Below are 27763 nucleotides of genomic sequence, written 5' to 3'. Positions count from 1 at the left end.
TCTGCCCCTGCACCTCTCTCTCCCTCCCTCTCTCTCCCTCTCTCCCTCTCTCTCTGTATCTGAGGCTCATTCTTGGGTATTGACTTCATTACAGGCAGCCTCCCTCTACTGTCACCTTAAGCAAGTGCGGGGTTATTAATTATTGCATTTTTCACCAGTAAAATCGGCTCTGCTGGTCACGACGGAGCACTTTTAAAATATATATATATATATCGGCTACGTATGTATTTTTTCTTATTTATGTCTTCGCTTTGCGGATGGTCTTCTTGTCTTTAAATTCGTTTGCTGTTGTGGGAAAAAAAAAAAAAATCTCGCTCCAGGAGGAGTGATATTTTGGGGGAAAACTGCTGAGCTCCGCAAGGAAGTTGCCTGAGGCTGGACAGGGACCCCAAAGGAGTCCGCGCAGGAGGCTGGAGACGGCGCTTCTCACCCTTCACACACTGTCGGATGAATTAGATTTTCTGAGGTATCTCATATACAATAATTTCGTATTTTTTCTCCATTCTGACTAAATACTGTCCCCCCCCCCCGTTTTTCTGTGGGTGTTTTCTCTCCCTTATAGCATCCTGACAGTCCTCCAGTGATGGATTTTGGGCAGTCTGTCTTATTTATTGTCTCAATTTGTCCTGCTGCCTATTGCTTATGGGATTCTATTGATTTTTACTCATTTTCAATTCACATGGATTCTGTGCAATAGTGGTTAGGTGAGTAAATGTCTTACCAGCACATGGAAAGAGGTATGTTTCACTTAGTAACTCAATATTGCATGGGTGTAAAAAAAAACATGAAATAAGCTCTATAATTTGCAAAGACATCATTGCAATGGTGTTTCTCTGCTTTTTACTGTGGATGGCACTGTCTTAATTAGGGTGCCATCGGAGTACCACCACTGCTGCACAGAAAGAAAAACTATAGGGCTGCATAATGAGCATACACCCATAGACTTTGATCTCACATAGTCTTATTTCTGAACTTGTGGTCTGTGTTTTAGCTCCAGTGTTTTCTTTTTAACATGATGCACGTTTATCCATATGTGAAAACAATCAGAATATGATTTAGAAAATTAGATGAAAGTGTTTTCACTTGTAGACAACGTTAATGGGAAAATATGCTGTGTTTGCGGATGGGTCCAAAACACAAAATTTTAATATATTGCATGGATGCCATCTACGTGTATGGATATGTCTCATATACCTATGCATTTCACTTAATATTTATTTATTTATTTGCAGTGTGGCTAAGCCCATAGCACACTGATTGGGGGAGGGGGGGTGGCATATAGGGGAGGTCACAATTTGAGTGCCTCTTTGACCCATGGTCATGCTACAATCATAGAGTAAATGCTGCTGGAAAGTGCGAGAGATGGCAAGGGTAGGGAAACGGGTGGAGAGAAAAAAGTAAGGGAAATCAATGAGAGGAGACCAAAGAGGAGGCGATGGAGAGACAGAGGGGGAGACAGACCGCAATTGTAGAACGGGAGTCTCCAAGAAACACTTACTTTAGAGAGAGAGGGAGGGAGAGAATGAGGAGGAAAGGATGGGGAGAGGACAGGGCGGCAGGAAAGCTATCACTTTCTGAAAAGAGCAGCTCGCTCCCCAGAGAGACGAGGAGGCCTGCAGGAGGCCTGCAGGAGGCGATGTGATAGAGAAGAGAAAGAGAGGAGGAGACGATGGCAATGGTAGAAATAAGAAAGAGGGTAAAAAAAAATAAGAAAGGGAGAAAAGTGGAGGAGAGAAGGAGACATAAAGAATCTGGGGAGGTGAAGGAGTTGAGGTCAGAGAAGGGGAAAAAGAGGAAAGGCAAGGAGGCCAGGTGTGGAGAAGAGAAGAGAAAATTGCAGGGATGAAACTGAAAAGGAGACAAGATAAAACCAGAGTAAAACAAGGAGTGGGCTACACTCACCCAGACAGCCAGCCGTGGGTGTAAATTAAAAAAAGTGATGAGCCAGCCGCAGCCTCTTGGGGTTTAACCCTCTTCATCTTTGAGCCACTAACCATCACAAACGCAGGAATCCTCCTTCTTTGGGACGTCTGCTGCCTTCCTTTAGGATGCAACACAGGAGAAAATATCTGCTTTTTGAGCCTTTGTAAAGCGTCATAAAGTACAAGGACTCCCATGGGAGCATAGGACTAAAAGAGTAGTTAGTAGTAATAGGAACAGTAATAAGATCAGGTGTGCAGTACGTGTCATGTGAACATACAGACAAGGATCTCACTGCTTTTCACCCCTTTGGAGATGTGATCATTCTCAATGAGTGTAAATGAGACACAAAACTTTTAATAACCTCAGGGCCTCAGTTCAGTCACGAAACATTCACACATCGCTCCGGTCTGATATTTTGGTTCCCCTCTCGGGACGTTTGCATGACTGTTTTAAATCATGAATGTGCGCCTCCCTGGATTAAAGACGTCCATTCGGTCAATTTAAATCCATGTGGTTCCTCCCGGCGGGAATATCCAATTTCTGCCAATGGTAGTTCCTATTAGACAGTAATTAGACTTAGATATGACTTGCAGTTGTTCATTTGTATTTAGTAAGTCTTAGTAACAGGATACCCAGGCCTCATTTGGACCCTTTCTGTGCCAGAATCCAAGGAAAAAAGTGTTGAATAAACAATAGTGCAGCGAGTAGAATACTGGCTAACCTATATAAAGCAGGATTTTTTATCATAGGGGTGGCTTGGCTGTGTATGAGTGGCTTTGACCTATTTCTATTTAGAGAGGAGAGAAACTGATGAATTAATTGGGACAGAATCGAATTATAAATGGATTCATCAAGAGAGCGGCTCACGCTGTGATGAGATCTGAGTCCGAAACCTGTTAGGGGTCCTTGTGGGTGAAATTAGGCAGGTCCACTGAATATTTTGAAAAGTTAAAGTTTTGTAAATTAAGCTTTGCTTTCAGTGTGGACAGTCTTTTTCTGTTGTCAGTAGGACCTCATGTTGCATGATATAGGTAGGGTCGGATTAATCCACTAGGGGGCCCCGGGGCAAAATGAGAAATGAAATGGCAGCCCCTCTCTACAACATGGGGCCTCAAGATTAGTGCTGCCTTAAGTCTGTCATCATTTTAGTTTATAATGTGCTTTAGTGATGCATACAGTATAACAAACACATTTGCAAAAGGAATATTTTTGGGAAATACGCTTTGTCGATTTCTTGCAGTTAGAGTTAGATGACAAGATTGATACCACTTTCCTGTCCTCTCCAGCCAGCAGCTGCTTAGCTTAGCATAAAGACTGGAAACAAACGGCTAGGCTGGCTCTGTCCAAAGGTAACAAAATCACCACCTATTTTTTTGGCAACCTCACGGTGACGACAAGACTCCACGAAGTCACTGCTCCTGGCCAAGAAATAGTCTAACACAAACCCCATGCAAAACCACAAATTGTCATTTTCAGACTTCGGCTTTTGTACGGATTTAACAATCAGGCGAGAAAGCGAACAATATGTCCCAAAATGTCAAACTACTGTACTACCAGTCCATTTGTGATGAGAAATTATTCTCTAAGGGTTAAGCAATGGAATGAACTACAAGGCTAATTAATAGGCTAAATTGCGTGAAAAAGGCCACCTCAATAGCAAAGCTTGTGTGTATTGAGGTAAGCAGGACATCTATAATAAAGAGTGGTGTTTCAGAGTGATGGCCTGAATATGTAGGAATTATGTAATGAAATAAATGTCGACCAAACAGCCTTGAATAGCACTGAATGGTGCTGAATTGAATCCAATATCTGGTGTAATTCAAATGTTAATTTGTAGGAGCATTACATTTTTACTAATAGCTAGATATCCCTTGCTAGCAATAATGAATGTTCTGTTTGTTAACTACAGATTTCAGGAAAAATGTAAGGGAGAAACAACAATTAATCCACCTTTAAATACTTATGTAGGGATCAAAGTGTGTACAAATTGCTGCCTCACTCTAAACAGTCTCCATGCAAAAAAAAAAATTAAATCAGGAATTTTGAGAAATGAGAAAATAAACCCCCAGGGCCTCAGCTAATGAAAGCACATCAGCACTTGTATCATGTAGGAACCAACCAGTTTGTCACAATCAATTTTCACTTCTGGCCCAAACCAACTTACAGCACTTTTCAAGGATATGGCTCCTTAATGTGCAGCTCAGTGGGTAGATCATGACATTATTACAGCCAGGGATAAAGGTGCAACCTCGCTGCAGTGGGTGAAAGCAGAAATGGCATATCAACATTTAATACCATTAATGTGAAGAAACAACATTCAAGTTCAAAACTACCTGTTGTGATTTCAAGCTCTGTCTGTGTGTGTGTGTGTGTGTGTGTGTGTGTGTATCAGGGTGTACTGGATGTAATGTGTTCATTTAGCTGCAGCGGAAACAGCAGGTGTTTGAATGATGCAATGAACACACTCGCTCTGAGGCACTGCTCTCTGTCTTTTCCATTGCTGTCTCTGTTCCTCTCACACTGTCTCACATGGTTTCTCTTTCTGTCCCTCCTCCCTCGTCTCCCCCATCTCCCTCCCTCCCTCCCTCCCTCCCTCGCTCATCTCCACTGCAGCAGGTAGTCTGCGCCTCCGTGCGAATAGCCCGAGGCGCTTGCCAAGGTTCTCTGCTGTCATTTTAACAGCTGTTCCACTCATCGATATACCAAGAGATGAGTGTGTGGGTGTGTGTGTGTAGTGGTGATTACATACTGACAGACTTTGGGTTTTCAATTATAGAATGGCAGTGCAGATTTTGACAGGTCTGCTGCAAAGACTATACCCATGTGAGTGTATACAGGCGAATGAGCATGTGTGTTTTTGGTATGCTTGGCTGCATTTTTGCCTTGCCCATGAGTGGTTTACACGTTTGTCAGGTGAACCGTACGTCCCTGCAGCAGCTTAATGTTCACATCACACTGGTGCTTAAACATCCTCTCTCTGTCTCTCTTCAACAGGCTCTACTGAAGATGTGACTTGTGGATTACAGGCTCAACTCCCGAACTAGATTTCTGTTACATCGCTGCCACATTTCTACGCTACCGCTCTCTCCATCACACTGCCTTTTCTGGAATATGATTCGCTCATGGGGCTCGGCTAGCTCCACCCCTGGGGTCTTTTACCCCTCCCTGTTTGACCAATAGGAAGGCACTACTTTTTAGTATTCCCAAAAACACATCCTATTTTGGAATACCCTTCTGAAAGCCCCCTTTAAGATCACCTTGGCTCTTGTTTGGTAATCATTCGTTGATCATGGAACCACAGTGGCACCCGACTTCCTACCCGCAGTCGCCCTCTGTCGTCTTCCTGCTCATGGCTACTTCCTACACTTGGCTCCTTCCCATCACCTCCCCTCAGCGGATCCCAACAGACCCCCAGGCGGCACCTGAGTACGCCCACTCAATCCGACTGGATGGGGACATCATCCTCGGCGGATTATTTCCCGTGCACTCGAGGGGGGACCGCGGGACGCCCTGCGGGGAGCTGAAAAAGGAAAAAGGCATCCATCGTTTGGAGGCCATGATGTTCGCCATCGACCTGATCAACAAGGACCCTGAGCTGCTGCCCAACATCACGCTGGGGGCCCGGATCTTGGATACCTGCTCCAGGGACACGTACGCTCTAGAGCAGTCCCTGACTTTTGTGCAGGCCTTGATAGAGAGGGACGGCTCCGACGTCCGCTGCGCTAACGGAGACCCTCCGATCTTCACCAAGCCAGATAAAATCGTAGGGGTGATAGGAGCTGCAGCCAGCTCGGTGTCCATTATGGTGGCCAACATCTTGCGCCTGTTTAAGGTACGATTTAACTCCTAAATCTCTTCTTCTTCTCGTCTCCTCTCCTTTGTGTTTGTGTGAACATTTCTGTGCATGCCGTTTGCACCCTTCTCCTCACTCATTATCGCTGGCGAGATAAAGTTCATTGATGACAACCAATTAAAATGTAGTCAGTCTTCCTGGAGTTTTCGACAGCGGCACTAGTACCACCTCATCCTTTACTGTTACTGTAGAGCTTTTTTTCTAGCCTGTGAATTTGCCTTTAGAAGCCTAAAGTGTGATTTTATCTCATGTGTTCAGATGTGTGTGTGTATGTGTGTGTGTGTGTATGTGTTTGAGAAGAGATGTGTCAAGTGATGCTTGTAAGGAGGGGCTTTGTGTATGTGTGTGTGTGTGTGTGTGTGTGTGTTTGTGCTGTGCAGCTTAGATCATTCCTGGCTTGTGGTTGAGCCAAATAAAAATGGCTGCCAAACACGGGTATCAATTACTGCTGAAATCTGTCAACAGCCACTTCATTCACTGCAGTGTACTTTGTGTGTGTTACCCAACAGGACATCTCTTTGTGTTAGTGTGTTTTCTAGTACATGTGTGGGCCTAATTGAGCATCCTTAAGAGTGCTCATGTGTATGCATGGGACAGTATTTCTTTCCTTTGTGCTGCTCATGTTGGCATCCTTGCAGAAGCTCTCATATCTGTGACAGAGAATACTTGTGTCTCTTTAGGTGTGTGCTTGTATGAGTGTGCTAATGAGTGTGTGTGTGTTGGCGTTGTCATGATTAGCTGAACAGGGCTGACGGATAGCCGTATGATTATGAAATATGAGTCCAGTAATGACACCCGTGGCATTTCACATCCACATCTATCCATCTATCCCACACACTTTCACAGCAAGTGTGTGTGTGTGTGTTTGTGGCCACACCTTTTGTGCCTCCCTTCTTCCAAAAAATCCAACAGTACGTGTGCGTGTGTGTGTGTTTGAACGCACGTGTTAACAACCAGCTCATGCTTTGAATGGAAGATTTGCACATTAAACAACTACAACAACTAAATGTGATTTATGCCAGGATCTGTCACAGCAACAGCACTCGCACAGAGCGCCTTTCTGGCTCCGCACTGCCTCGTTCTTATTTGCCTAATGCGATTTAGTGCATTGTGTGTATCTGTGTATGTGTGTGTATTGAGTGTCAGTATGGGAGTGAATCCTGTGTGTGTCCACCGATATATAACAATATGTCTGGGTAAGTGTGCCAGCGATTGTGTGTGTGTGGGACTCTTAAGTATTTAGTGAATGTACCTGTGTGTGTGTGTGTGTGATGATATCAATCAGAGGCCTGTGGCAGTGGTATTATATGACACAAGACTGTATCTTTCTCTGCATGGTTTAACATGAATAATGCAGTATGCATCACAGTCTGAAAATAGTATGGAGGACACACACACACATGCACACGCACTAATGTGCTGCAATAAACATATGTCTTTTTTAAATGGGCTAATCTGACAGTGCCAGTCACAGCTAGCCGCCCACTCAACACAAGGGGCTCAGAAAGCAAATACAGCACTGAGGGAGTGTGTGTGTGTCTTTTAATCTAGCAGCAGACAAAAGAGATTCAAACAACAGATTGTGTGAAAAATTACACATCCAAATCCTCAAGAAAACAGCTGCTATTTGTCTTCTTCTTCTTCTTTTTTTTTTTTTTTACCGCGCTCAGCCGCAGAGGGAACCGCGCGCTGACAATCACAGAGAAATCAAGTCGAACAAAAGTTGTTGGTGTTTCTTTTGTTACTGGTTCATCTTTTGAAGATTATCTTTAACCGGTTCTGCTTTGTGGGATGATACAGAGTGGAAAGAGAGGATGACATACGATGTAATAAGATGGAACTTTGTTAATCCTTGTGGGGAAACCAGGCCGTCGCAGCAGCATATTTCAGAGAAAATTCCAAAGGAATTTAGCCTATAAAAAGAACAGTGCAATCTAAACACACTAAGCTGGCAATTTCAACACTACATTAAAAGGAAATATATAGATAACAGCGTTCTTGTGTTCTCTGTTTGGCCATCATTTCTATTGGTTATGACAACACCATACTCACCAAAGTAAAGGCTGAGGTCTCAGAATATTAGTTTAATAACAGACATTACAACAGAGTCTGATGGGGCAAGAAATGAGGGGGTATATGATCAGTCATGTTATCAGTCAGATTATCTAAACTAGTGGTTCCCAATGTAGGGGTCCCAAAAACATATCTGAGAGGTTTTGAGATGATTAGTTCATGTGAAATACAAGTTCACTTTACGTCTCCAGGCCACTCAAAATTTTTTCAAGTAAAACAAGGAAAAGGTCAGCCGGTGATGAGGGGTCACAAGTCACATAGTTTCGTTTTGTGGATCAAACCACTTTATTCAGAGGTAAAAGTAAGAGCCAGAGAGCACCTGAAATGTCAGAAATAATCCCAAGAGTGCCCAAGAAAACTGTGTGTACAGCAAGAAAGGTACGGTCAAAATTCAACCAGGAAGTTGGTGTGTAAACTTGATGTGTTGAAAATGAACAGTTTGGGTAATAATTGTTGTTTCTCTTCCAAATAAGTTTGGCTAACCTTGGGTCGATATAAAATCTGTCTGATCATTTGACTGTTTGTGTTTCTTGCTGCATTCCCAGATCTGTGCAACTAACGAACCAATACAATCTTTTTAACACTGATAGGAATGATGGCCAAAAATAAGAATCAAGATGTAAGAAACTGCAAGTTTCCATTAAATAGTTTGCAGCATGGAAAGGGTGTGTGGAACAGCAGCTGGATTAGTGAGTTCTCAAGCTCTTACAAGGCTCAGTTTTGTTTTCAATGTGCATTGTTCCTTGCAACTATGGGGAAGTGAATTAATGAGGACTACCATTGAGTCATATGATGAATACCAGATAGGTGTTGCTCTGGGGTTTCACAAATTGCAAGTTTAACATGGAGGGCACATTTGTTTTGTCTTCTCTCTCATACTTTGTCTTTATTTTCTTTGTAACTACTCATCCTCAGAAAGTAACAGTTTCGTCCTTGGATATTGATTGTGTTTGTGCACAGTTGGTAATTACAGCAGCATTATGGATCGTTGAACCCCAGAGACTTTTGGTGACTTCACGAAGCACCTTGAGGCAAACCTTTACGACAGCTACCAGAGTTTTACCCGCTAATGTTTGCACTGGAAAACCTGATGAACACATATAAACACCAAAACTGTAGGTTAATTCTATCAATTACAGATACTATGACAAATTGTACTTCTTTTAAAGAGGAGGGAGGTGATAGCATTCACATCAGTGCTGTCACTAATGGACTGTCCGTGTGTCTGTGTGTGTGTGTGTGTGTGTGTGGGTGTGTGTATGCGGCTTTGTCTGCTCTGTTACCAGGAAGTCCTCACAAGGAGGTGAAAGGCGCTTTTTACTCAGTGACACTTGCACGCTGTGTGTTGGAAACTGAAAATGAAATTCAATTCATAAATTGATAAGTGGTGGCTGTCCCCCGGTGAGAGCAAATGGAATGACTTTGCCTCAGGGAATTTAGGAAACACTGCTATTACACACACACACACACACACACACACACACACACACACACACACACACACACACACACACACACTCAATTACTTATTATCTGTCTCTCTGCTGGTGGTTTTTATGAAGTTGTGTGTTCCAAGGCCAAGATCAGAAGCAGAAGTCTTTCCCACGCTCTCCCATACTGCCTCACATATGTCCACTTGTGCATGAGCTGGTCTGTGAGCAGTGTGTGTGTGTGTGCCATTACTCACGGTTTGCATCTCATTAAAGTATGTCTTACATATGCCTATGTGTATATCCATATGTATATGTATGTATGAGGAAGAATAGCTGCAGACGAGCCTTCCAATTGCTTCCATAATTCAGCCACAGCCTCCTTTCCTCTCTGTCTGTCTGGGGAATTAACTGCTGCACTGTGTGATATTGCTCATATATTCATCTGCCTGTGTATTACCATCGCCATGATTGCTTTCCCGAGTACTGCGCTCTCTGTTGTTTGAGGTGGATTTCTGCCCCATACATTGTGTGACATGAACATCCCCGCTCCCAGGAGGCACGTGTGACACAGAGAGAATGACTCTACAGTATATGCATATATGAAACCTTCTTTTCTGTGTGTACAGCATGTCTCCAAACAGAGCGCACACATACACATGCAAATAAAATCACACACTTTCTGCTGCTAAGCAAATTAGCGAGAGCAAATGTTTGCTCAAACCCTTGGAACGCACAGTACGCTGGGGCTTTTGTGCACTTAAAAGCCGTGCTAGAACAATCTCCTTTTCAGGCACGGTAACACCCTCTGAATTACAAATCAATTTGCCGTTCAGCTTCGTGAAGATGACAACAGCTGCATTAAAATGCAATTAACAGGAAACGGGGTAATTTTTATTCAGATGCCAATTCAGACGCAATTCTCAAGGTCAGGCGGAGTTTGGTCTACTGTCTTGTTCTAATCCTGTGTTGGACTGTTGGATTAAATAATGACAGGCAAGAGAGCAGTGAGGGGAAAGAGTGTGAAGGACACATTGCGAGGAACAGAAAGAAGCAGAAAGACAGAAAGAGAAAGGATTTAATGAGAGACAGATCGGCAGAAAGAAAGGCAAAGTCATAGAAGAAAAAAAGACTGAGGGATAAAGATACAAGAGAAAGATAAAAAGGCAAAAAGACAAAACGAGGAGGAGAGACCGAGAGACTGTGGCATCCTCTAGAGTGTAATGATGTGGTGTTGACTTCTTTCATGGAGGCATTATGCATTAAGAGGGTGATGATAATGAAGCCACAGAGCACACTGAACAGCAAGCAAGAAAACTCATTAGGACATGAGTGGGTCTCTGTTTTGTGTCGACTTGAACGTTCTGAGCACATGTTTGCGCGCATTGCTTCACTTCGAAATCGACTGCAGCGGGGAAATATCACGGCGGCTACAGACAGGCAGGATGCGATCATCCAACCTCTACTAATGAAGGCAGCCTTAATGAGCAAATGGTTAATGAAGGGAGACTTAATTGTCCTTCTGAAATTATTTATTACTTTCATTTGTTGAGTGTTGCCTGGAGATGATTCATTTACAAGAGCCATATGTAATGTGTGAACACGGACTAAATGGGATTTGTTAGCAGCTGAAAAGCGCAAATCCTTTGAACTGGGTTTGAGAATGGCAATCAGGAAAGTTGGATGAACAGTTTTTCCAGGTATTAACGTGCTTGAAAATGTGTCCATGTGAAGCTGAGCATTATTTGAAAAAGTGTGTCATTTGTCAAAACCTTCCCTGGATAAGTCAAGTCAGTTCTATTTATACCTGTGTAGCGCTGAATCACAAATTAAAACATTTACATAAAAGGGCTTTACAATCTGTAAAACACAGACAATTTACAATATGTAGAAATGGAATGACAATAAAAGTGCTGTATATGGAGAATATGACAAAATATAAGTACAGATTAAATACATAAATGCAGTATAAGTGATAGGTACCCGACAATACAAGGAACTATAGACTATGCTTTGTGGTTAGTTTTTTTTTTTATATAAAAAAGGGTGACAATTTGGTAAAAACACCAAATATAAAAAAAAACTCACAAACACTATGTAGTTTGTTATTTACTTGGAGGGCTCTGGCACATATTCAGCAGTATCAGTAAAATATAGGTAAAAAACAAACACTGAAACCACAAGTATGTTCAGCAGACTAAACTGTGAAGCTGCTGCTCTTTGTCTCAGCCTTTACCAATCCACCACGCACGCACACACACACACACACACACACACACACACACACACACACACACACGATCACAATCACAACATATAAACACATATGTATTGTAAGTACACTTTCAGTGTTTGATGAAATAGGAATGTAATTTAAAGTTTAATCAAGTTCTCTGATGAGAAACAAAAGCTCATTAGAAATGTGCATAATGAAACTGCTGACTGTGTATGTGTGGATTTATTTGCGTCCAAATGTGTTTTTTTGTGTGTGTGTGTGTTCTGAAAGGCATTAATTGCATGTGTGTGTTTGTGAGAGAGATGGAAAGAGTAAAAGAGATAGAGACTGCCTGTGAGTATTATCTGCATGTGCGTTTATGGAGAGTACTAGTGTATAGAGCATTAAAGTGGAATGAGATTCTATCTCTCCTCTTCCTTTCATCAGGTCTGTGGCTGAATAGAAGCTCAGATAAAGGACAAGTGAAGCCATTACACACAGGCAACAGCTGGATAATGCAGACCATTTTGACTTGCCATAGCAGGTTGTAACTAATAACATTAATGATGGCTTTACAGACCTCTCTCACAGTGGACGTTTTGACTTGTCATACATAGGTGTAACTAATAATATTAAAATGAACCTAATGGCAATTTCTGCTGTGAGAATCCACTTTTGTCAGGTAACATTTTCTCTGCTTTGAAGTTGGCAGCCACGGTGCAGTGCCTGGGAATCAACTCCAGTTCTTATTTTGTAGCTCCAGGCAGACATATTCCTAAAACCCAACATGCATCATGTCTTTTGGGGTGCAAGGAAACCCATGTGAACATGGGGATGACTTCATAAAACCCTGGTGGGATTTGTGTCTCCACGATATGCCAATGGTAAACCACTGAGCCAGCACCCATGGTAATTTAGGTGTGAAGCTGTGCCAGTGAGCCAGCATGCACAATACCAGGACCCTGGCACACTTACATGGAATGCAGACATTATTAGTGCTATTAGTCACACCTCTGTTTCACAAGACAGCATGTCCGCTGTGAGGAAGAGCTATTTGCTCAGTACAAAAATTTAGAAAGATTTTTGACTGAAAAAAAGAATACATTGGTTTAATAATTTTTGGCATTTTTTCTGTGTGTTGCCTATGTATCATAGTGTTGATGATGCAAACACATGTCTACTGAGGACAAACAGGGTGCCTAGTTCCATCAAAGGGTACCATGGTTCAAACACTTGAATGAAACTGAATTTATGTTGTAACTTTGGTTCCCTGATGAAGTGTTTTCAGCACGCATGATTCTCCACTTGCTTTGGAAGACAGTGTATCTGCATTGGAATAATGCAGCAGTAATGGACTCTCTCATTTGAAATAAATGAACTCGACAAGGAGAGAAAATGAGATTGAGGGAGAACTTGCACAGTGGAAACTGGTTTCTAGAGCACAAAATGAGATATTCGCCATTTTACGAACTAAACTTGATGTGTGCTCTTAGTAAATGGTTGCTGTCATGTAAGTAAAACTCATTGTAAATATTTTTCTTAAGTGATATTTGAGTGTAAATTAGGGCTGCACAATTAATCGAAATATTATCGAAATTTCAATATGTCCAAGTACAATATCCAAGTTGCAGAAGCTGCAAGATAAAATGTGTGACAAAACAGCATTATAATGAAGTAGTGTAATGCTGCAGAGATGCCCTGGCCTACAAATCTTGTTCTCCAGAGGTAAGAAAACATGTTTGTTTGGTAGAGACCCCAACAAATGTCACATCATCATGATTTAAATAGTTTTTTAAGTGAAAATGAAAATTGTGATGCAAAAATGATCATTCCCACTAATTGTGAATCATATCGAAATATCTGTCAAAATAACCGCAATATGATTCTTTTACCATATCCTGCAGCCCTAGTAAATTATGTAAGGGAAGTGAACTGTGGCAGTGGGGGTGAGTGGGAAGGCAAGCCAGGACCATCAAAAAAACGCTTTAATTGTATTTGTTACATTACAGTCACATCTTATTTTGTTGTTTTGGCCATGTCTTCCCCAGTATTCATTGAGTTTCCTCTAATGAGTGAAACAGCGCCCCCCTGGGTTGAACGGCTGGTTGTGTGGTCAAAGGCGATATTGCATCTTTGGATGAGGCAATTGTCCTGAATCTACCGAGGGAAAGCCAGGTGAAGGTAATCAAAATAAAAAGTATCAAACGTTTAGATGCGTAACAGCGGATCTATGAATGCACAAGTCTCTAGAAAATAAATTTTAAAATGAATTGTGAAGCCTGTCCTACTCTGGCCTCATTAATGGAAAGTTAACATCATTTAAATGTAACGTTAAGTAGCGTTAACTGGGAGAGTTAACGTTAGGTAACAGTAATTTTCCAGGGTTGCTAATTATATTGGCTACTTGTTTGTGTAGCAGCGATAAAGGTTTGGCAACGAACAACAACTAGCTACCATGGACATATTAACGATGACAATATTAACAATTTCATCGTTGTGAAAGAAAGGCGAATGGACTTCTACGTCAATTTACGTGAGTCAGAAACACCCACTGTCTTTCTCTCACTTAAAACTAGTTGTTAGTCACTTGCTAGCTGCTTTCTTTTCTGGTGGTTAAATGTATTTCTGTGGCTGTCTGTGTGTATTTAACTCCCCGATGTGTAGTTGCTGATGGAGGTTATAGTGTATGTGCGGCTGTCCCTTGTTTGTCTGGTCACTGAACCTGTTGTGTTTTAAGTTAGCTAGGTGCTGTCTACTCACAGAGCCTGAAGGGCTTTGAATAACTTTATTGGTTGTTCAGTCACCTGTAGATGTGTGATTTGTGCCTGTGCAGAAGGTCTGCTATTTGCTTGTGAGAAATCCTTAATTTTGTTTTTAAGCTATGCTGTATAATTAGCTTACTAGAATACAGTAGAATATGCTGTAGATGAGAAGAGTGTGTAAGTCATGTATTTGATATGCATTGGTACTTTGATGTGAACATAAACTTAAATCTGTAAATGTGTAAGTGTATCAGAGTAGGGATGAAAAAATTAGTCGATCAACAGAAAATGTATTTTGATGCAACAATTTTGATATTCGATTAATCTTTATGTTGTTTATTCAACCAAAAATGGCCAATATTTGCTGGTTGAGGATTTGCTGCTTTTCTCTGTTTTATATATGGTGGCCGACAAGGGCAAATGTACTGCAGCTTAAGAAAACCCATGCAAATAGACAAACACAAGCAAATTAAGAAAACATCTTCATTAACTTGACAACAAACGCTGCAAATACACACAACACAACCAAATATAAAAACGCACTGCAAATCCAAAAAAAGGTGGAGGTGTTTCTAGAGGACACTAAAAAGGTTTGTGACTCATGAAGTCGGATCTGTATTATCTGTTTATTGTTTTTCTGTTATTCTGCACTTTCTCCACTTTGTGCATGCACAGTCTGATCTGCAGCGTGCACTTACCTCGCGAGAGTACACAGATTAAAAAAAAAGTTTGTAAAGCATTTTTGAAACTGAAAATTACGATAAATTTGAAGGAATTTGAAATAAAGATGTTGGAAAACTGTTAATCAGAGATAATAACCAGGTTCATCAGTGATGACAGGCTGTCTAATCTGTGTATTGGTCTAGTAATGCCTATATGATTATCATGCAGGCTACATGCCATCTGTCAACACTTGTGATAGGATAGTAAAGGTTAATATCTGTCAAACGCTAAATCTCCTCACAAATCATTAAAATTACTGATAGAATTCCACTTTTTCACTCTGCAAGGTCTTGCGAGGTAGGCTACATGCAGTGGTCACTTTCAGTGCAGGGTAGAGCAGTAGCAGAAGTAAAAAATGCACAACATAAACATGAGCCGATAATACACAGACCCGACTTCAATAACTTCGGGAGTCTCAAACTGTGGCAAGAACAAGCCATGTTCAGCACTTTTTAGTGTCCTCTGGAAACACTTCTGTTGTTGTTTAGTGTATTTGCAGCGTGTGAGACAAAGTGCGCATACGCCAACGTGCATGCTGCCTGTTGCCGTAGCTCCGTCTTGTCGTCTTACTTTTTCCAACTTTTAGCTTTCCTTTTTCTTCCAAACTTGGGTAACTTGTGTGTAAGTATAAATTAAACTACGCTCTTTACGAAAACGAGAGTAGAAAGTGTTTTAGTACTTTTTTTCGCCGTGGAACTTCTTCTCCTGCTACTTGGTCAGGGCACCGCTGCAGATCAGCTGTTTGGTCGCATTGTTTACACCAGGGAACAGCTGATCGTGCTGAAGCCGAGCGGCATGGCACCCAGGACAACCGATGTCCCCACTGAGATCTGGAGGAGGACACACCAAGGATGTAGAGGTGGAACGAAGCGGCGAGGGAAGAGAGAGGGGTGCAGACAAAAGAGACTTAAGAACAAGAGATTTAAGCTGTGTCTACCTTCTCTCGTAATGGGCAACGTGAGATTGCTGGCGAATAAAATGGACGAGCTAACAGCGTTTGCCCGGAGTCAGACGGAGTTCCGTGAGTGTAGTTTGATGTGCTTATCAGAGACATGGCTACACCAGGATATCCTGGATCATAACGTTTCCATCGACGGCTTTCAGACTGTTCAGCCGACAGGGATCACACTGGGAGCAGAAAGGCGGCAGGCTTGCTGTTCTGGTTAACAACAGATGGTGTAACCTTGGTCACGTTACTATCAAGCAGAGTATCTGTACCCCGGACATTGAACAGTTAGCTGTGGGCCATATTATCTGCCACGTGAATTCTCACATGCCATTGTTGTGGCTGTTTACATCCCCCCCTCTGCTACCCCGACATCAGTGTACAACGCCATTCACACCGCCATAGCACAACTACAGACTCAACACCTGAGTGCATTCATATTAATCTCGGGTGACTTAAACCATGTCAGTGTTTCAACAACACTGACTAATTTCACCCAGTATGTGAATTGTCCTACTAGAGAGGAGAGGCCACTGGACCTACTGTATTCTAACGTTGAGGATGCATACATGATTAAAAGGCAGCCTGCGACCACAAGGACAGTGAGGAGATGGTTGGGGGAGGCCTATGAGACACTGCATGGCTAAATCACCGGTGTTAGCATCTTTTTACCGACGGAGCAAAGTAGATGGTTAAAAGACCATTAAATTAACTGAAAAGATTACACAATCATTGATATTAGTAGCTAAAGGGAGATTTTAATAGAATGTTAGCTAAAAAGTGTCCGACTCAGGAAACAGTTAACTAACTAAAATAAAACCCTCAAACCATGACACTGGAATTTTTATCAGAGTAGAAACTAAGTACTACTGTATATAGAGTATTTTTGTATGCTATGAAGGTGCATAAGAAACGTGTAATCTATGACGTGATTTGTTTCTTTCTGGTGTGATGAATATGAATCATCTGAAACATGAATCTGTTGTCTGAATGTCATTCCAAACTTTACTAATTGTGTGTGACGTGGTTTGTTGGTACTAAAAAAAATTTGTAAACTTTGTCACTCTTAATCCTACTTTATACCTAATTTCTTAGATGATCTGTCTGACGTTGCTTCTGAACCACACCACTGATAAAATGAGTTCTCAGTTTTAGAGCTCATTTTACTGACCCCTGAGGAAAAAAAACAACTGCTGACCCCAGTCTGGCCCCTGTGGTTTAGTGGTGAGCTGGTGAGAACTGTGCATAGCTAACAGGTGTGTGTGTTTTTAAAAAAATTACATTTGTGCATTGCAGAATGACAGTGAGGGCCGTTCGACAGGTCAGCATGTCAGAACAGAAACTGGTGATCATGTCGTGAATAAGGGGAGTGTGTCATATTTGCTCAGTAAGAGTATGTTACATCTTATAAAACTATTTGGGTCATCTTTCAGTCCTGTAAGAATAGCTTCAACAGACACACACAAATATACACAGGATTATGCAGCTATACAGGTGTGAAATTTGGTGGCAGCCTGAATATTACTATGGACGATGTTTGAAATAGGAAAACAGAGATTCTGTTGAATCTGTTACCTCCATTACAAGTGCACTGACTTTCTGTTGTGTCTGCTAGATGTGTCTGTCTGTCACTGTCTGTGTTGAAAAAGACCAAATGTTCTTGTTGGTTGTTACAGTATTTGTTAATATTGGAATAACAATAAACCAATGTGTGCTAGACAGCTGCTTCTGTTATCACAAATGATCTGATTGGTTGCTTGCTGGTGTCACTGTAATCGATCTGTGTGGTTGTTAAATGATCTTATTCCTTTGTATGCTTATGGTTGCTACCATAAGTGACAGAAAGAACACTTGGGTGATAAGTTCAGCACCGTGCTGTGGGGCTACATGGGTGGAAACAATGTTAATTAAAGTTCAAACTGTTCTTAGCCTCTTAAGTAAGTTTTGCTGCCTCAAAATGAAAATTTGTTGAGATTTAATTATGATTCCCAGTGTAAAACAAAAACAAAGTAGAAATTCTTTAAAATTGTATGACACATGATTCATAGATTATGTCTCAAGTCTGTTACTGGGGCTTAGACAAGAAGTCGACATGAAGAAATACAGCGTTTGAATACATTTTTAATATTTTTGAGCGTGTGCTCTTAGTGCTTCATTAAGTCTGCCTTATCTTTCAAGCAGCATTTCCAATGTTGAGGCTGTAGAAGACTCTGGGAAGTTAAAACAAGAAGAACACCCCAAATAGTTCAAAGATTTTAAAACCTATTCCAATATACAGTGTTTTTTAATAAATGTGAGTGAAAGTAGGACAGATAAGGAGAGAAAATGAGACTGGGGGGGAAACTCACAGGGGGCAGTGGCTTCAAGAAGCGAAGGGATTCTTTCTGCAATGAGATGAGCACTATTTTTTGGGGAAGTGGAAAGTGGCTGCTGGTGTAGAGCTAAAACTCAATGGATACAATCATGAATATGTTTGATATGGAGCAATGCACACAAGCTAAGAAGGTGCATGATGTTTGGCAATGAAAGTAGCAGATATAAAACAACTTATGGAGAGAAAATGGTGTGCTGTAAATGTGATAGATAAGGAGAGGGAAGGCAGTGAAACAGTAATCGTCAGAGGAAAAGAGTTCAGTAAAAGAGCAGCGGAAGACTCAAGGGATAAAGACGGGTTGCTGGAGATGTTTTTACATCTTGCAGCGATGTTACATTAGATCAGAGAGAACAGGTGGGAGGAAGAAGGAAAAAAAAGGTTAAGTGTTTGGCGTTTCCACATCCCTGCTTTCCTGCTCTTGGCATGCCTCAATCTATTTTTCCTCTTCTGCTGCTGCTTTCTTGTCTTCTCGTCATCTCCTGGAGACATGTTAATAGCAGCAGCGTATTATTTATGAAAGAAAGGCGAGAAGACATGAAAAGAACATTAGCAGAAAGCCAGGGTCCTCCTGCAGAAAGCAATATCTTTGAGGGGACATTGACAGGATGCGTGCATGCTTGTTTGTGAGTGTTTAAAATAGATGTCCTCCTTTGGAGATTTATATAGAACATGACATATGCTGGATATGACACTCTTTCTCTCTTTCATTATCTTTCTCTTTCTCTCACACACACACACACACACACACACACACACACACACACACACTTACTTACATACATTTTTTCTATCCCCTCTGTTCGTTTGTTTAAATGGAAGTGATTGATATAATAAATGTATTGATTGACAGAGAATAAAATGGGAAATGGGAGCATAATGATTTGTTTTATGTTGGTGTGTATTGGGCTTGAATTTCTGTGTGAGACTGGTTTATTGTTTGTTTGTGTGTGTGTGAGAGAGAGAGAGTGCATTACTTGCAGGGTTTTGCCAATTATCCCCCTACACTGGAGGTCAAGGAGGAGAGGGGGAGAAAATATTTTTCCCTTAATCTGCATTCATTGCCTGCCAGGAGTAGTCGCACTCTCTCTCCCCCTCCTCTCCTCTCTACTCTATCCCCATTCATTTCAGTGAGACCACTTGCTTGACACAGTGGGGTTGCCAATGAAGGGGGCTTCGTCAGAAAAACGTAGAGTTGTCCAGTAAAACAGTCTGGCTCAACTTTTGCCACAATGCAAAGCCAGTCAGATACGTACAAAGCACATTCCTGGGAGATAATGTAACGTGAATGGTGTGATTCTACTGTTTACCTCAGAATTGTTGAGACAGATAATAAAATAATTGTTGTTTTGATAACTGTAAGACTGGATAAGAGTTTTTATATATTACAGTGATGTTATGGTTCCAATGTGGGTCATAAATGAATATTGAAAAGTCTGTGAGAGCAACGCTGCAGCACATGCTGGAATAAGGACTCATCCGATTCCAAACACAGCACAGCAGTGTTTCTATTGGCCAACCATGCACATCTGTCAAAGTTGAAGTCTGACCTGCGAGTTCGCTGGAGCCGGGCGGCGATCTCACCGAAACAAGAACAAGATGCTTCAATTTGTTTGTTCTACGCACCTACATTGAAGTGAATGGAAGAAGTGAATATTCGCAAGTGTGACATGACCATACCGTTACTCTCCTTTTCTTTTGCTCTTTTTTCTCCTTTTCCCCCTCTTCCTCTTTTCTCATGCTTACTTGCTTTTACTCTTTTGCTCCAGCTTCTTCATCTCACCCCCCACCGTCATCCTTCTTTCCTCCCTCCTCCTTCTCTTTCCTCCCTCTCTCTGCCCTCGCTGCCCTAGCCTGTGGCGCTCCTCCTCTAAGGTAAGGCAGCACTAAACGGCTTCGGTGCAGTGTCCCCATGTATTTTTAATGGCCCACGCTCGTCATGCTGGACTCTCAGCTTGAATTATGCATAGAGGATGAGTGGGAGAAAAGAGAGAGGGAAAGGAGCAAGGGAGGACGCAGAGAGTGAGAATGTGAAACAGAACAAAAGATGAGGATAAAAGACAACAGGGGAGGGAGATTATTGAGGACAAAAAAACAGGAGAGTGAATGATTGAAAGATGGAATGAGTGAGGCACAGAGAGATAGAGATGTGTATTTTGGAATAATCACAGCTCTGACAGAGGAGAGGAGAGTGCAACCTCTCACCTCCCTCCATCAAGCCCTCATTTTATCTCTCTCCACCCCTGAATCTAACTTCACCTCCACACCCTGCATCCCTTCATCTCTCTCTCGCTGTCTCTCCAGGGCTCCCTTTCTTCTCTGTCTCGCTATTTCATCACCTCTTCCCCTCCCTCTGTCGCTATATCTTTTACATCCCTCATTCCCTCTTTTCTCCCCAAACTTAATACTCCTCTCAGTCCTCTACCCTCTCTCTTCATTTTCTTTTACTTTTTTACCCTTTTCATCTCCCTACCTCTCTCACTCTCTTTCCAACTACCCAAATTATTGGCCCTCTTTTTGTGTGTAGCTGTGGTAATGTAGCGCTGGGGGGAAGGGAGTGTAAGAGAAACATAAAGAGGCAGACAGAGATGGAGAAAGTGAAGGACAGGTGTGGCTACAACTTTAGACTATTGATTAGCATCATGGACTCTTTGCTTTTACTTCCCAAAACACACACACACACATCCTTCTTGGTAATATACATTGCAGGTTGGCCAACATGATGCTCACCATGAGATATTGGAGCAGATCCGTGACTCGGCTGTTCCTCTCCTTTATTACTTTCTCTGCCTCTCTTATTTAAAGGAGCTGAAATGTATGTGTGTCTGTATATGTCTGTGAATTTGAAGCTTCATGTGTACAGGAAAGGGTGTGCATGTGTGTGTTTCCGTGCACAGTGAAGGCCTAGTTTTGTCATTTGTGAATCCAACAGAAGCCATTAAAATCCAAACAGTTTGTCTTCGTGGCTCCTCAGTCTGAGGGAAGGTATTGTGCTGGTCGGTTGTGCATCTAACTGTGCAGTGCTGCCAGTTACACAGTGTTATTATTTTATGTACATTCATATTAGTTTTATTAAGACAATATACTGTTAAATGGTCCATAGCTGTGGGAGTAGATGTGTATGAAGGAATAGCTCACCCTGGAATAAAAAATGTGGTCATTATCCACTCTCTCCCACTCCAAGTTTGTAGAAAAATCAAACCCCCACACTTCCATCGTAGTCTTCTCCCACCCTATTGCATTTAATGAGGCTGTCTTTTTACAAAAAAGCCTAAATACAGGTTTTTCCAAACAGCTCATGCAGCACAATCCAACAGTTTTGTTTTGTAGCTGAATTATTGCACTCTGGGTCCAAAAGTTCACACATTTACCTCATTATTCCCTCACTGAGAGTTCATATTTTATAGATGTGGAACACATCCACAGCACTGTAGACATAGCCACAGCAGAATTGTTGTTATTTGAGGATGAACTATTTATTTAACAGAACGGACAGCCTTTTCTTTGTTTTAAAGGCACAATCAGTACATTTTTGAGACAATAATCACATGTATATTCACATACGCAATTGAAGAGTTGGACTTGATCTAAAAAATTCAAATACAAAATATAGGGAAATTGTATGTTTATAAACGGTGATGTAAACAAACCTTGCACACCATCAGAAAACGTTAATATCTTAGTTGGTAGTTTGTTTTCTGTGTGCCCCAGCACCTCCAGTCAGGTTGAGTTTGGGCAGAGGTATGCAGGAATAGGCCGTCTTCACTCATAGATTTTGACTTGTCATAGTAGGAAAAGCACAGGTGTAACACATAACATTAATGATGGCTCTGTTACTTTAGGCGTCCCAGCAAGATGTGCCAGCATTCACAGGAGCTGCAAATGTTATTGTTTATTAATTACCCCTGTGCTTTTTCTGCTATGACATGTTAAAATGTGTCTATACACTATGTAGGGAAGTCTATATAGAGCACTATATAGTGTCACATGAATAAACAAAACAAAAAACAATTTAAGAAAATACTCAGGTCTTAACTGTCATCAGGCAGTTGTCTAAATTTGCCTTCTTTGCTCTCTGCGCAGTATATGATAGCAGTTAGCACTCAGTTAGTGACCATTGATTTTACACGACTTTTACAGTGCATTGTGGGATAATTTCAGTCTGCTATATGGGGTATAATAATTCTCAGTAGACATACACACAATACTATAAATTGGCATCCACACTATATAGTGGACAAGTAAAAGTAATCCTAGAAGTAGTTATTCTTTGAAGTCAGCAGTGTTTAATTTTGGTCATCGCTGCTGTCTGTCAGAAGTGACTCATGGTGAATCACAGACACAGCCTGACTTGCTGTTGACTCCTCTCCAGTTCTGATATGGCTTTGAGAGCTGAAGATAAATTTGAGGGGTTACATGATGAGAGAAAACCTTGAGGCTTTGGTATTTTGGTATATTTTTGATATTTCAGCACAATGTGATGTGTTTCCTCTTGTGTGTCAGAGAGCACCAAGAGAGAAACACAGAGACAAAAAAGTGTTTCCTCGTTTCTTTGTGCTTTGCATTGGCCCATAAATATGCCTTCTGTCAACCTAAGTCAGTTACCCCATGCAATCTAAACCACAGAGTTAGCTGTCTGTAGGGAAACATTAGCAAAAATAACAAACACCTGCTTCTGCTTTTTTGATTTGTCTTCTAATTTGAATTAAATGAGCTTAGATCTTAATGTCCAATACAAAGTACAGACAACCATCCGTGGTGTCAACTGTTGATGGGGAGAGTCTCACAACAGTGATTGCAAATCGAATTTAAAAAATTATAGTGCCAGGAGAGCATTTAGCTGCTTCATATGACCTTATGTAATTAATTACACTGTGCACTGGTTACATTGGTTCATAGTGGGCTGTTTGTAGAGAGGAGAGGTAAGCAGTGGAAAGGAGAGGCAGAGAGAGGCAAGTATGAAGAGAAAAGAGGAAAGGACAGGGATTGAGATGCAGATTAATGGCTGCATGAATACAGAAACAGAAACATAGTAAGTGGAGAGAGAGACAGCAAAAAGTGAGACAGAGAAGGAAAAACATTTTATTAAATGGCATGACACAATTAGGTTTCCTCATGCCCAGGAAAAAAAGTGATAATATTATTAAAAAATACGTAAAACACCAATTTGGAAATTATGATGTAAAACAGTGACATCTCTAAATTAGATTAATTTGTGCTTTCACCCACATATGCATGTGTACATGAGGAGGCTGGACTGCTGTGAATGAATTCACCAACAAAACACCCTCACACCCTATTAATACACAGTTATCACACCTGTTAATAAGCGCTTTCACCTAACAGCGTTTGCATCTAAAAACCACAACTGATCTGCAAATAAACCTGGTGTTTATCGAGTAGAGATTTCTCCAAAGTATTTTCTCCCACAACTGTTATACTAAATGTGAAAATAACACCTGCTGCTAAGGAATGAGGAAAGCATTAAAGACAGGGAAGGCAGGGATGGTGGATGTAGGCTCATGGTGTGACATTGTGTTTGGCTAGCATCGTTCAGAGTTACTGGGATGTAGCTATAGATCAAGATGTGTCAGTCGGTCCACCCCTTTGGCCCTGACTGATATATCTCATTGACTATTGGATGAATTGCCACAAAATTTGGAGCAGAAATGCATGGTCCCCAGAGAATGACTCCTACTGAATTTGGTGACCCCCTGACTTTTCCTCTAGCGCCACCATGAGGTTGACATTTGCGGTTTTTGAGTGAAATATCTTGACAACTTGGATGGATTTCTACTGAAATTTGCTGCAGTTATTCAAGGTCCCCAGAGGATAAATTCTAATGAATTTGTTGATACTTTTCCTCTAGCAGCATTATCTTTGTCGTGGACAAATATCAACTTGTTAGCATGCCTGTAGACTCTTAGTCTTGTCATTCATCGTTTTGCTTTTGAATTCATTTAAATAAATGTACTGACATTCAGTCCACAACGTAGAAACTTGAGAAAGGCATGTTAGTGCTGAGGGTTTGTTGTATTTTCATGCAGAGGACACATACATATAAGAGTAGATGGATGCCACAATCCCCTTTGCTTGTCCTATCCCCTCCAGAATTCTCCGTGGCTACGGCACTCCTTATGATCATCAATGGGTGTGTTTTTTGTTTTTTTTCTGTACAGTTCAATACTAAAGTTGCTATAATGGAGCATGATTTCATTTAGTTAGAGACTAAGCTGGGATTTCAGTGCCTTGCTCAGTGGGACTTCTTTATAATTTGGGTTATTTTTTTCCGGTCGGGTTGAGTTCTGTTTATCGTTTACTAGATTTCATCCACTCTTTAAAAGACTTTGTCTCCTTATCCTTCTCTGTTTTGTTCTCTGATATTATGTGACAATATGTCCTTTCAAGTCGCATGCTACCAGCTGCTTTGAAACTTTGGACTGGTGACATTTTGATCACAAGCTTACTCTAAGGTACTCTAAGGAAACCACTAAGGTGCTGACGCCCCCCTGTTGATCATTTCAAATTCCTCTTGTGCTTCAGCCTCTCCTTTAGTCAGCCTTGACCTTCAAAGAGCATCATTCACAGTGACGACTCCCTGCTAAACACCTGCGTTCTCTCTCTTTCTCACACACACACACACACACACACACACACACACACACACACACACACACACACACACACACAGAGCCTGAAAGTAAACGCTTTTACACCTGCCCAGGTGTCTTTAAGGCTATTCTAGGGATATTCTTATTAAATACTCTTCTCTTTTCCTTTAAGTAACTTTTGTTGTCCTCAGTCTACCCAACTTACCTGTTTCCAAATTCAGTAGACTCAAGCAAATCCCTGTTCTTTATTTTCACATATAGATTAAAACTGCATCGTGCTGGGGATGTGTTGTTTAAAGATCCAGCTCAAATGTGATCATTAAATTGTTCCAAACATCTTGTGCAGCATGACTGACGTCTTCTGAAGCCAAACAATTTGTTCAATAGTTACTTCACTACTAGTACTTTCCCCAGTCACAAGTCCCGCTCTGGGAATCTGCTAATAGAGTCTTGCACACACTCCTTGTAAGCTTTTACTTCAATGCTTTAAAGTCTAAAATAAAGATCGCCACATCATCAACTACTTAGTCATAAATAACAAAATAGACCCTGTAAGCTATTTTGGTTACATGCCTTTTTGGTAGCTTTTTGCCAACTTTTTTTAGGAAGGAAGTTGCCCAGAGTAACTTTGTGCTGCAGTGGCAAAATGAAGGAAATATTATCTCATACCTTATTGATATTTTCTATATTGAGCAGTATTTGGACTTAACAAAATTATGATGAACAAACTGTTGGACACTTCTATTACTTTAAAACAAGGCTGTATGGAGAGTTGTTGTTTTACACAGACAGAAGTCATCATTCCTACTGCAGTGTGATATTTCGGCTATGTCCTACCAAAAAACAGTATACGATTGGCTTACTCTTAGCATAGACACGCAGAATGCACAGAAGATGTTGGTTTAAAAAAAATACATGATGCCTCTGTGGAAAAACTATTTCAGTAAATAACTTTTCCTCTTTTAAATGTATTATTCTATTAGTTGCAGCATAGCAGATGGAATGATTAGTTTATGTTTATGTAAGTGGAAATGTTACTAATGCAATTTAAAATCTCATTTACATAGTTGGAATTGAAATTTACATAATTCTGTGCAAATAATTGAATTTGCATACAACTTGTAGATAGAGAAATTGATCTTTTTATCTAATTCGTTGAGCGTTTTGTTCAACCAGTTGTAATGTAGTATACATAATTTAGTTAACTGCTAATTGCCCAATCCTCTGCAAACAGTTGAAATAGCTTTTCTTCTGATGGTCTGTCAGTGAACCTAAGCCTGTGTATCATAATACCTGTTGGTGAGGCGATTGAGAAAGCCTTTGGGGGTGCTTACCACTACTTAACTCCATAAAAAAGCAGCTTTGCAACAATACATAAAACTCTCTGAGCATGTTTCACTCGCCGTCTCAGTGGGGATTTAACTGCTAAGACAAGACAAGTCTTTCCCTTCTCTCACTGAGCTCCGTCCAAGTGGAGCTGGACACCTGCCAAGGTTTATGCTTGGAAAAATAAGTTTTGCACACACACAGGGGATGCACAGTCGGGCAGGGAGACACACACCGTACAGACACATTCACACTGTTGCTGTTTTGTTAGGAGGTGGTTAGGAGATGGTTTTAGAGAGAAGTGTGAAACCTTTTGGTCCTGCTCCAGAATCTTTGCCAGGCTTATTGTTTAAGGGTTCACCCTGTAATCTAAACCAAAAAGTCCTGGCTGTCATTTAGCAAAAACTTTCCCACTGATTTTTTTCTATTTTATGTCAGGATTACTGCAGATGGAGGCGATCTAATGCTATGATAAAATCACATCTTACTGCCTGAATTCTTTTTTTCATTATCCGATATTTTAAAACTGCAGCCAGGACTGAAGGAACTCATACTTTTAGGGACTTAAGGAAAGATGAACACTTCCTGCTCAGGAGCCATAAACTCATTAATTCAGTCAAGGTTAAATTCTGTTAAGTTCAGTGTTATCTTGCTAGATTAAGGACTCTTTCACATCTAAGCCCACTATTCTGTGAGAAAGTTGCTGCAACATGCTCAAAGTAAAAAACAAACACAGTTGAATGAAAAAGACAAAGGTCAAAAAGTTAAAGCTAATAATAAAACTTCAGAGAAAGATGTGATTTTTTTTGCAACATAACTGGCAACAGCTGGTATATTTTAGTGCGATTCCATTTTCTGCCTCCACACGACTGCTGCTGCCGTGAATGCTGTCAACTAAACATGATTTATTTTAAGGGTGAAAACAAATGTATTTATGTTGGTAGCATGCCTTAATGTTTAAAAACAGGCCGTAGAAATTGCAACAAACACACAAATCGACACATAAATAAAACACGATTCATGAAGCTACAGGAATAACCTAAAGATTAAAATACATTCTGGATCGTGGATTTCAAGGTACTGCTCAATGTCAGCTTAAGTGTCCTATTTAAAACTGCTAAGAGGGTGAAGAAGAAATAAAAGCTTGTCTTCAAAGGACACATGCTCTGAACTCTTGTGTATCCCATTGGGGCTCAGTTGGTTAAAGGGGAATTCATGTTTTTAAAAAAAAGAGGTTTGTTTGGGCGTGGTATCTTGCTTCATTTTGGACATGTTGGTATGTCTTTCCTGCTTTTAGGCTCAAGTATTTAGTCATTTGTTTGACATTCTCTTTCATTTCATAACTAGACTATTGTTTTTATTATTGTTCACACTTGATATTATGTGGTTAGGGGGACAGTGATCTTTCAAATAAAAAAAAGTGCAATATAAAAATCCTTTATACTTAGATAGTGTGTATGAATCCTCAGAACAACTTACTACTCCATTAGCACTAACTTCATTTTCAGTCTTATGCTGGGGTCTCGCGAA

The 27763-nt window shown here is 40.9% G+C and overlaps 1 protein-coding gene across 17 annotated transcripts in view; it reads left to right on the top strand.

The window, feature by feature from the left end:
* Window positions 1-27763, top strand: part of grm8a (glutamate receptor, metabotropic 8a) — a 308026-nt gene that overhangs the window by 231 nt on the left and 280032 nt on the right. For 5 of the 17 annotated variants that reach the window (XR_006376769.1, XM_044185506.1, XM_044185513.1 and 2 more), the window contains exons 1-2: window positions 93-466; window positions 4918-5755. Coding sequence is in view for 10 of the 17 variants with exons in the window: in XM_044185506.1 (XP_044041441.1) it covers window positions 5213-5755 (543 nt within the window). In the remaining 7 variants the exon portion in view is untranslated. Of the gene's footprint in view, window positions 1-91; window positions 467-4917; window positions 5756-13556; window positions 13676-13733; window positions 14028-27763 lie in introns of those variants that run through there. The other 12 variants (XR_006376768.1, XM_044185504.1, XM_044185505.1 and 9 more) reach the window with 7 other exon arrangements.

This window comes from Siniperca chuatsi, linkage group LG23, assembly GCF_020085105.1.
Source record: "Siniperca chuatsi isolate FFG_IHB_CAS linkage group LG23, ASM2008510v1, whole genome shotgun sequence".
Lineage (NCBI taxonomy): Eukaryota > Metazoa > Chordata > Actinopteri > Centrarchiformes > Sinipercidae > Siniperca > Siniperca chuatsi.
Note: the sequence above shows the minus strand (reverse complement) of the source record. Positions and strands in the feature narration are given on the sequence as shown.